Source organism: Marmota flaviventris, chromosome 4 (genome assembly GCF_047511675.1).
Source record: "Marmota flaviventris isolate mMarFla1 chromosome 4, mMarFla1.hap1, whole genome shotgun sequence".
In the NCBI taxonomy this organism is placed as follows: domain Eukaryota; kingdom Metazoa; phylum Chordata; class Mammalia; order Rodentia; family Sciuridae; genus Marmota; species Marmota flaviventris.
Genome location: NC_092501.1, coordinates 87,212,818 through 87,223,229, shown reverse-complemented (window position 1 = coordinate 87,223,229; position 10,412 = coordinate 87,212,818). Strand labels below are relative to the sequence as shown.

Below are 10,412 nucleotides of genomic sequence, written 5' to 3'. Positions count from 1 at the left end.
AGGGCAGAGGGTTTGGAGGGGAAGGGAGGGGGCATGGGGTAATTCATGATGGTGGAATATGGTTATCATTATCTAAAGTACAGGTATGAAGACACGAATTGGTTTGAATATAATGTGTATACAGCCAGAGATATGAAAAATTGTGCTTTTTACATATAAGAATCGTAATGCATTCCGCTGTCATTTATAAAAAAAAAAATTCCAGTACTCGCTTGAATTTCTCTACATGGGGAGAGTCCAGTTCATTTTCTTTCCCAGTACAGACTTTCATCACCACCTACTGAAAATCATATTCTCCCCACTCTCTGCAGCGCCTCTGATCATAGCCCAGAGGTCCTTATGAATCTGTCATTCATTTCAGAAAGATCGACTTTTTGCTAAGGCTGTTGCTGTTAATGCTTGTAATGTTCTTAAGTGTTTTGGGTTCGTTAAGGTATTCATCATTGTGCATGAAAACACCACTTTCACCTTAGTCCATTGGTGAACGTTCAAAGTAAAAAATAGCTTGCCAACTAACCGCAGAGACACAATCAGAAACACTTCCCCCAGAGGCTCCTCCTTGTCCCAGACCGCGCTCTCCTTTCCCTAGGCTCAATGCGCAGACGCGCCAGTCTCAGGTTCCCGCGCCGCACAATGAAGTGCGCCTGCGTCTGGAGACGCCCCGCCCCATTCCTGGCGCTGTATAAAGCCTCGCGCTTCTCCTCGCGAGAGACTTCGTGCTCATGCTCGCTGCGGGGGTCGGAGGTCAGGGCGAGCGTCTCGGGGGCCGAAGAAGGAAGATGGCGGTGGAATCGCGCGTAACCCAGGAGGAAATTAAGAAAGAGCCAGAGAAGCCAATTGACCGCGAGAAGGTGAGGACCCCACTTCTGTGGGGTAAGGGAAGAAGTGAGGTGGGCCCGGCAAGGCATAGAGATGCGGCCTGTGTGCGGAAGAAGGCGGTGTTTTTGCTCCAGGGGCAGCCGAGAGGCCGCAACGCCTCCTAGCTCCGGATTCACTGCTGCTGTTTTAACTTTTGCCCTTCTTTTTCCTTTCTCCTCGAGACATGCCCGCTGCTGTTGCGAGTCTTCACCACCAATAACGGCCGCCACCACCGAATGGATGAATTCTCCCGCGGAAACGTACCCTCCAGCGAGCTGCAGATCTATACTTGGTGAGCTCTGCGGGGGTGGGGTCAAGGAACCTCTGTCTCCAACCCGTAAGGTTCAGCCTTTGCTAGGGAACAGCTGATTTTCCTTAATCTAATTTCTCATTTCCACATGGGGCCTTTAGGGTGACTCTCAGAGGTTTTGACTGTAAGGTAAAAGGGGATTTGTGCATCTTGTAGTTTATATGATTAATATTGAAAGTTTGAGGTTGCTGAAAGTTGACAGAATATTACTATCAGCATTATGGCTGCCTGGTACAAAAAACGATGTTTAGATCATTAAAATGCAGTAGCGCCCTCGAGGGATTCCCTTGAATAAATGGTGTTGCATGGTAAGGTGATGATGTTGAGCGATATTTGTTATGCTCAAAAATCGTTTCCATTTAATAACACTAGAAATGTATCACCACCGAAAACCTAGTGATATCTGACCTGGAGTTTAGTGGAAAAGCTTTTTGGTGTGTTTAGAGAAAACTGGCACCCAGATGTTTTATATCATTATACCTCTCCTGTGCCCTAGTCCAGAGTAGGACTTTACTGTAATCCCGTAATTGGTGCATGATCTGAACAGTTGGTAACATTTACATTTTTGTGCATCTATCACTGCTAAAACGTTTTCCTTCCGACAGAAAGTGTATTTATTAAGCATTAACTTTCTGTTACCTCTCCCCCAGCGCTTTAATCAACTTTCCATCTGTGTGAATTTGGCTATTTTAGATATTTTATAAATGGAGTTATTACAATGTTTGTCATTTTGTGACTGGCTTATTTCCCTTACATTGTTTTTAAGGTTCATCCATTAGAATTTCCTTTTCAAGGCTTAATGGTATTCTGTTGTTATGTGTACCCCATATTTTATCTACTCATTTGCTGAATGTTCAGTCTTTTTTTGCAGTTGTAAATGCTGCTGCTCATAAACATTGGTGTATAACTATGTGCTTGCATCCCTATTTTCTATTCTTTTAGGTTTATACTTAGGAGAGCATTTTTGGAAGAGCTTGTTAAATTTATGTAGTATTATGATTCTTTTACATCAGTGTCATTTAAGGGTAAAAGTTCCAGGAAGGTTCATATAACTTAACAGAGAAGAATTACTCAATAATGGCTTTATGGAAAACTTTTTTTCCAAGATGAAATTTTTTCCAGTAAATAAGGTTTCTAAATTTCTAGGTACTGTGTTGATGTTATAAAGAAAATACTTCCTTTCCTTATAATGAGTTCAGTTTATTAGAGGAGCATGTCATTCCTCTGTATCATATAAAATAGCATAGTATTTGCATAAAATCTCCACACATTCTTTGGCATACTTTAAGCGATCTTTAGATTTTATAATACATAGTGAAGTTTAAATGCTATGTAAATAGTTGTTATAAACGGTTGTTCAAAGACTAACGATGAAAAAGTAAGTCTGTGTTCAGTATAGGACCAAAATATTTTTCTGAATATTTTCGGTTTGTAACTGGTTGAATTGTGGATGTGGAACCCACAGATAAGAAGGGCTGACCATAAAGTAGGCAGTCCCAAGACCAGGTAAGGAGAAATTGGTAGAAGAGGATCCCAACAGAGGCAGTGCTGTGTAGAGTTTAAAGAACTAGCCAAACACCACAGAAGTAGTATATTTCCTGTGCTAGGTGCTCATTAAACAGGTTATTGGAAGAGAATTACACTTTTCTGTAAGTCATAGTTAAACCAGAAAATCAGAACCAGTAGGAGAGAGAGGTTAAGAGGATTATTGCGGAGAATTGGCTTAATTGACTGTGGGGGCTGGCTAGACCCCTGGGGCATTAATTTGTAGGGCGGGCGCTCTCCAGAAAGAAAGGCTGAATCCTTGAGTATGAACATGAGCTGGCATTGGTTTCCATAGCCAGAATTTCTTAGGTCTATTCTAAAGGTCTTTCTACTGATTGAATCAGGTCTACCCAGGTTATATAGGTTAGTCTCCCTAGTTTGAAGCCAACTAGTTATAGCCTTTAATCACACCTACAAAATATTTCACAGCAACACCTAAATTGGAATTTGGTTGAGTAATTGGGGGGCTATAGCTTTGCCAAGTTGACACATAATACTGAGCCTCACAGTCACCCAGCAGACATAAGCTCCAAGGGAGCACTTTGGCATTCTCTATCTTTGTCCTCAAACTTTAGACTACTAGTTAGAGAGTAATACATGGCACTTCACTTGTTCCTCTGAGAAGATAGGCCACAGAAGGTGGAAAGCTGTTCATGTTGTCAGAAGTTATAAAAGATGTGAACCATATTCCCCAAGTTGATTGTAAGTACTGTGACAGTATAGACAATGTTTTAGAAGGAAAATGCATGATTTCTGGTGTATATGATTAGTATACGCTGGGTGTTCAAGTCATTGATACAGAATAACATCCAAATATCAGGTTTAAAGAAAAGTCACTCCCAAGACAGGGTCTGACCTCAGAGTTTATGCCAACTTTGGAGTTCACTGGGGACAAAGTTAAAATGACCAGAGTTAATTATGATTATAGAATAGACTATGGACTCAGACAAATTAAAATAGGCTACAAAATTATATAAGAGGAAGGATAACTATGAATAACTGTGAATTTTTATCTGAAGTTTTGCCTACTGCTTCAATTTGACTTTATTTTCTTCTGGCAAAGTAAAATTAATTTTTATTAAAAGCATCATGTTAGCCCAGCATGGTGGCTCAACGCCTGTAATCTCAACGGCTCCTGAATTCAAAGCCAGCCTCAGCCGAAAGCTAGGCGCTAAGCATCTATGAAATCCTGTCTCTAAATAAAATACAAAATAGGGCTGGTGATGTGGGAAAGTGCACCCGAGTTCAATCCCTGGTGCCCCCTCCCCTCAAAAAAAGCATAATGTTTATAGCATGAATTATATTTTTGTTTTATCTCAGCATTAAAACATGCTTGATATCTTAGGAATTTTTTTCCTCTAACACTATAATATGTATATGCATGAAGAATGCCTCACAATGATGTTAATATTACTCGTTTTTTTCTTGATTGAGATTTGGAATATAATTTATTGCATATTTGCAAATGCCTTTTTCTCTTCTTTAAACAATGGGCACATATCAAGTTAGGAAAGGCAGTCATGCACAGCTTCTCCCTGCATGGCTGCAATAGTTTGGCCTTGTCTGAAAAAAACAAACTTTGAAAAACACAGATGGGTTGGAGGCAACGTATATAAGGTTAAATAATGAGGTTGAAATTAAGCAACAGGCAGGGATGGAGGAAAAATTAGATGTTGATCTGTATTTAGGTAGAAAAAGAACTGTAACAGGAAGGCGGTGGGAAGAATTGAACAGGCTCAGGATGATGACCTGGCATCTAAATGGGTGATTTTTTTTTTTTTTTTTTTGTACTGGGAATTAAACCCAGGGGTGCTTAAAATCACTGAGCCACATCCCCAGCCCATTTTTGTATTTTATTTAGACAGGGTCTCTTTGAGTTCCTTGGGCCTCACTAAGTTGCCGAGGCTGGCTTTGAACTTAAGATTCTCTTGCCCTAGCCTCCTGAGCTGCTGAGATCACAGACCAGCACCATCATGCCTGGCAGGTGATAGTATTTTTGATAGGAATATCAGAGAAAAAGATGTGTTTTGGGGAGAAGACTATTAAGTTCTTTATGCAGATATATTGAGAAAAATTCGGGAGCAATAGAAAATGGAAGATGATGTGGTCATCAGTATAGCTGAAAGCCAGTGCTTTGGTGTGGTGGTGATTTTAGAGTACAGAGCTAAAATCAAATGAACTATTTGATTTGATTTCCCTGCTTGATGCTGTACATCATAGTACTCATTCTTCACAAGTGTCCAGTGTCTTTGTGCCATTTTCTAGCATTCTTCTGGCATTATTGTTTCAAGTCCCAAACCATTTTCCCACTTGTCATGGAAGAAAACAATATAAAAATGTATACTGGATATTTTTTATTTCTAAGATGCTTATATATAAAGATTTTTCAAGAAGGAAAAAAACCACCACACATTTTTACGAAAATGCTTTCTTAGTACATTGATTCTAAAATGTTTTCCAGTTCCTGAGATTCTAAATGTGGAAGAGTACATGTTTTAGAAATGACAAAATACAATTATTTTGTGTATTTGAATTTGGACTAGCTGCTTTTAGATAGGTAAATCACTGAATCAAGATATTTCATAGCAATAGAAGATAGCATATGAACCTCTTAAAATCTCTTTTAGTATACACTTATTTATGTGTATTAGGCAAATGTTCTACCACTGAGCTACATCTCTAGCCTTAAGAGTCTGACTTGACTTGTCAAAAACAATATTGAGCTAGTATAGGGAATATTTGAGAGCAAATAGTATTTTTAACTGCTTTAAAATTAACTTTTAATATAAGACACTGGCATTTTCTAACGTAAGTCCCAACTCAGACACATGTAATAATTCATTGTCATTATCCTTGTTCCGTTATTGATGACTAATCGTACGTAATTGTCATTTTTAAAAAAATTCAGGATGGATGCAACTTTGAAAGAACTAACTAGTTTAGTAAAAGAAGTCTACCCAGAAGCTAGAAAGAAGGGAACACACTTCAATTTTGCAATTGTTTTTATGGATCTTAAAAGACCTGGCTATCGGTAAGTAATTCCTCACTTTTAATTCTATTTTTGTTGTTATTGATAGACTTTTATTTTATTCATTTATTTTTATGTGGTGCTGAGGATTGAACCCAATGCCTCACACATGCTAGGCAAGCATTCTACCACTAAGCCATAACCCAGCCCCAGTTTTGGCATGTTTTTACAGATAGGGATAATTCCTTTAATGAATTCCTTTCAGCATTGTGGGAGGGAGAGTATTTATGTTATCTTAATATCTGGTTTAGCTACATTAGTACTTTAATTTTTGAACTGTTACAAGGTAGAGCAAATTGAATCCCATGTTCAGTTTTGTAACACATACTCAATTGATTTATGGTCCAGTAACAGTTGATTTCTTTTCCTGCAGAGTTAAGGAGATTGGCAGCACCATGTCTGGCAGAAAGGGGACTGACGATTCCATGACCTTGCAGTCCCAGAAGTTCCAGATAGGCGATTATTTGGACATAGCCATTACCCCTCCAAATCGAGCACCGCCTCCTTCAGGGCGTATGAGACCATATTAAATTATATTTACTATCTCTCAAATTTATTTTTCAGCCAGTTATGTAAAATAAACTTACATACTCTTTCCTCCCCTGATTTTTGCCATTAAGCCTTTAAATTCTAAACAAATTGTAATGCATCTATTTAGAAGTTAGATTTGGATACACTATGGGTATGGATATTAATAGAAAGTCTGTATGTTTCACGCCTCTGTAAAATATGAAGAAAAGTGCTCTTAGCATTATGTGTACAACTGTTAAATATATATGTACAATCAGTCTGAATGTGAAAGTCAATGGAGGCATGGGAATAGGGTTTCATCTCTTATATGAAGTTTATACAAAGTAGTGCAGGCGGCTATTCCCAAAGGTGAAGAATAAAAATACTGAGATTATGAAATTTAGCATGAGTTTGGGCTGTAGACTAAGGTATGCAGTTAGAAAAATGACCTATGACAATGAGGCAGCAGAGGCTTTTTGGAATGGTATGAGCTTCAGCAAATTGAAGGAATTGTGTTGGAAGACATGGCCTGCCTTGGTTTGGGTGCTAAAGAATAGTGTTATGGTGAGGATTTATATGCTTTAAAATGGAGGCTAGGACATTGTGAAGGCAGGAGCCAATATCTTTAAGATCTGAAAAACTGAGAAAGGGACAAAAAAAGAACCTCTTACACATCCTGTGCTGGGGACTAGTGTATGATTTGAGAGGCATTATAACACAGTGATTAAAACCAATGTACAAAGCATTTAAATTCTGATTGTACCAGTAGCTCTGCAACCTTAGATGAATTACTTGAATCAAGTGGGGGGGGGGGTGGCTGGTGGTGGTTTTTAATAGACACACTAGTCTATAGGGTTATGAAAGTTAAAAAAAAGACCTAGGATAGTGCTTGGTGGATTAGAAACAGTAAATACTGGTTATTAGCCAGAAAAAAGAACTTAGTTAAACTGGAAAATTATCTTAATGCACTGTTTCTCATTTTGAAGTTTATGAACTAGATAACAATGTGTAGAAAGCCTAGTTATTTTTAGTCTGACAGTAGAAAATTGAAATCCCCAAATGATAAAAGTGCTAAAAATGTGCAAGTAGTCTCAGTAAAGTGAGTTTTATCTTGTGCATACAAAATAGTCATTTAAAATCTGATTCTGTCAAATTGGTGTCCCTGTTACAGTGAGTCAACATTTTCAGATGACTAGATCTTAGTGGTTCTTTGCTGTAGCTTACTCCAAACCCTTAGCTTATATATTCATTCAGACTAGATGGACTGAGTTACTCACCTTTTGGAGAATAGCCATGAGTATCTTCCTGTTTGTGGGGCATGAAAGGGGGGATGATTTACTATTTAGATCCAAAGGGTGGGAGTAAGGACTTTCAGAAGCCAATTTTTTCATATGGTGTGATCTCTTATCTTACAAGGGCTCTCCTGTTAATTCATGTTATTTTCCCACTAGTTTTAAAATAAAGTGGTTTAGTTGGTTTGCCCAATTCTATTCTTTGTTGGTTCCAACATGAAATTTTTCCTTTAAAGATTTCAGTCTTTTGGGGGCTAGGGATGTGGCTCAATGGTGGAGCACTTGCCTAGCAAGTGTGAGGCACTGGGTTCAATCCTTAGCATCACATAAAAATAAGTAAATAAAGATATTGTGTCCATCTACAACTAAAAAATATTTTTTAAAAAATTCAGTTTTCTACCAAAAGCATAAAGTTCAAGAATATGCAGTGAGTTTGTTATTGGCTATACTAAGAATCAAGGCTTAGCCCTTGTTTTCCTTTGACTTTGCTAAGAAGGTATGGTTTTAAGTAGTAACTGAGCTATTTTCTCAGAAATAGAAGTGGTTACCATTACAGCATCTTTCTCAGTTCTTTAGTGTCTTTCCTAACTGCCGCAATTGCTTATAGGTTTTCAGAGTTGAAATTTTTCCTTTAGAACGTGTGAATTACAGTATGCGACATTGCCCATGTCTTTTCAGTGTCTAAAACTGGAATGGTTATGCCCATGCTCATTGACTCAGGTAATGTTTCAGAGATCAGTTGTGTGTGCATGCATGTGCATGTGAAGGGCAAGTATGAGTGGGGGGAGAAAAAGTGATTAAACTGTTAGGCCACCTTGAAAAAATTTTAAACTCTTGTTATTCTTTAATAAAGAGCCAAACTCAGCCAATCTATTGTGTTCAATCAAACACAAGTTCCAAACTTGGTTTTTGTGAAACTAAAAAGGGAACACTCTAAAACCAAGCTTGTCATCATAATTATGATTTTTTGTGCTTAGCTGTGCCAAATACTTAGGGAACAACTTTAACCAAGCATTATCTCATTTAACCCTTACAACTGAGACACAATGACCATATGGGTTCCATCTTAGAATGAGATTGATGCCTACTTCAATATCTCCAAAGTAGGTAGCCAACAACAATTTGGTTGAAACTTTTCAAGAAATAAGTGTTCTTTTACAGTTTCTTTTATCCTTAATTCTTTAGTCTGTCTTCCACTCACTGACATGGTTTTTGTAGTGGAATTATCTTCAGTGATAAAATTCTGCCAAGATAGTCATTGAAAATAAATAGACCCGCTTTATTCGACTTTTATACAAACCACAAATCTCTTTTAAGATATCCAGGGTTTCCAGAATGAGTGGAAGAATAGCCAAATGACATCTGTCTACTTTGTTTTTTATTGATTAGAAACAGACCATTCAACGGGCGTTTATTGTACCTGTTAGTGCATGTTCTCTTGTACAGTAAGTTTATGACCATCAATTGTTATCAGTTGACATATGTGGCATCAGGGCCTTCATAGCCACCTCTCCAACCATTGTTCCTATGAAATTCTGCTTTGGTTCCACAGTAGGAACTTTAGTTGTTTTTCATCAACCTCACAGCCACTATAGCCAGGCACCCACCTGCTTAAGGGCTGCCCGCCCTCCCCATCTCCAACTTCCCTGCCTTTGTGGGTTCTGGGTCAGTAAAATGAATTACTTCTGCTGGGTCACAGCTGCTTTCTCTTTGCTGTTTTCAGTATTTCTATCCCCTTCCTTTGTGCCTTTGGCTGTTCAGACTTTTTAACTCTATAATTAAAATTACCCCAATTACAACCAACTAAGACAATCTTAACAGAATTTGATGAAATTAAAGCAATTTAAATTGTGAATGAGGTGAACTGCCTTAGGGATTTTTAAAATCTGAATTCTGAATAGTAATTATTGGGAAGTGGCAGAGAATTTACAATACTCCTGAATACTCTAATCCCTATCCTCTCGGTCTTTCCAGTAGCGTGACTATCTTAGGTACCAGGTGCTGTGGACCAATTACACAGATCAGATACAGATTTTTCTTTCCTCAGAAAAAGGTGGACAGAAAAGTGTCATGAGAAACATTGCTACTGAAAGTAGGATAACAAAGTATTCTGGAGATGACATTTGAGCTTGTCCAACTCCTGAAAGACAGGTGGGAATTATACTCCAGAATACGGATACAGCATGAACAAAAGAGGAAATGAGTTTATGCAACCTTATGCACTGTTGTCGGTTCAACACAAGGAGGTAGGAATGCCAAATGTACAACTTACTGTACATCATTCTCATCCTGATCAGGATGAGAATTGGAGTAATGGCAGAGCGTTAAGGTACATCTGAGATTAAATTGGAGATTATCAGGAAGACCTGGGTGGGAAATGGGAAAGAAAAGTGAATCATTAAAGCGTCAATTTCCTCATCTGAAAAGTAAAGTGCCTGCTTCAAATTTAAGAATTAAATAGTAATTCAATTATTACTCAGTAATTGTTTAATGTTATCACTAATTCATTCAATAAACATGCTAGATACCAGGGTAATGAACAAGGTCCTAAGACTCATATAAAGGTTGTAATCTAGCAGGGCAGAAAACATTAAATAAATGTATATTCAAATAAATACTACAAATTCTACCAAGTAATGTGAAGGCCAAACAAAAACAGGTGTTAAGAAAAAAACTTTTAAAAAAGGGGAGAAACTGGGGGCTGTGACACATGCCTGTATCCTAGTGCTTTAGCAAAAGCAAGGTGCTAAGCAACTCAGTGAGACCCCGTCTATAAAACAGGGTTGGGGATGTGGCTTATTGGTCCAGTGCCCTTGAGTTAATCCCTGGTACCAAAAAAAGGGAGGGACTCCTTCATAGTGGCAGGATA

General features: G+C 38.1%; 1 protein-coding gene across 1 annotated transcript; it reads left to right on the top strand.

Moving 5' to 3' along the window:
• Window positions 1–687: 687 nt before the first annotated feature.
• Window positions 688–7,741, top strand: Sap18 (Sin3A associated protein 18). The gene is made up of 4 exons (XM_027941555.2): window positions 688–851; window positions 1,041–1,150; window positions 5,622–5,744; window positions 6,115–7,741. The coding sequence occupies exons 1-4, from the start codon at window positions 723–725 to the stop codon at window positions 6,269–6,271; spliced, it is 519 nt and encodes a 172-aa protein (XP_027797356.1). The 5' UTR covers window positions 688–722; the 3' UTR covers window positions 6,272–7,741.
• The last annotated feature ends 2,671 nt before the right edge of the window (window positions 7,742–10,412 follow it).

What these genes read in the sequence shown, in the direction of transcription:
- Sap18 (XM_027941555.2), top strand. Translation starts at nt 723, where the DNA reads ATGCTCGCTGCGGGGGTCGGAGGTCAGGGCGAGCGTCTCGGGGGCCGA. An exon ending in GAGCTGCAGATCTATACTTG is followed by an intron (nt 1,151 to 5,621) that starts GTGAGCTCTGCG and finishes AAAAAAATTCAG; the next exon opens with GATGGATGCAACTTTGAAAG. An exon ending in CTTAAAAGACCTGGCTATCG is followed by an intron (nt 5,745 to 6,114) that starts GTAAGTAATTCC and finishes CTTTTCCTGCAG; the next exon opens with AGTTAAGGAGATTGGCAGCA.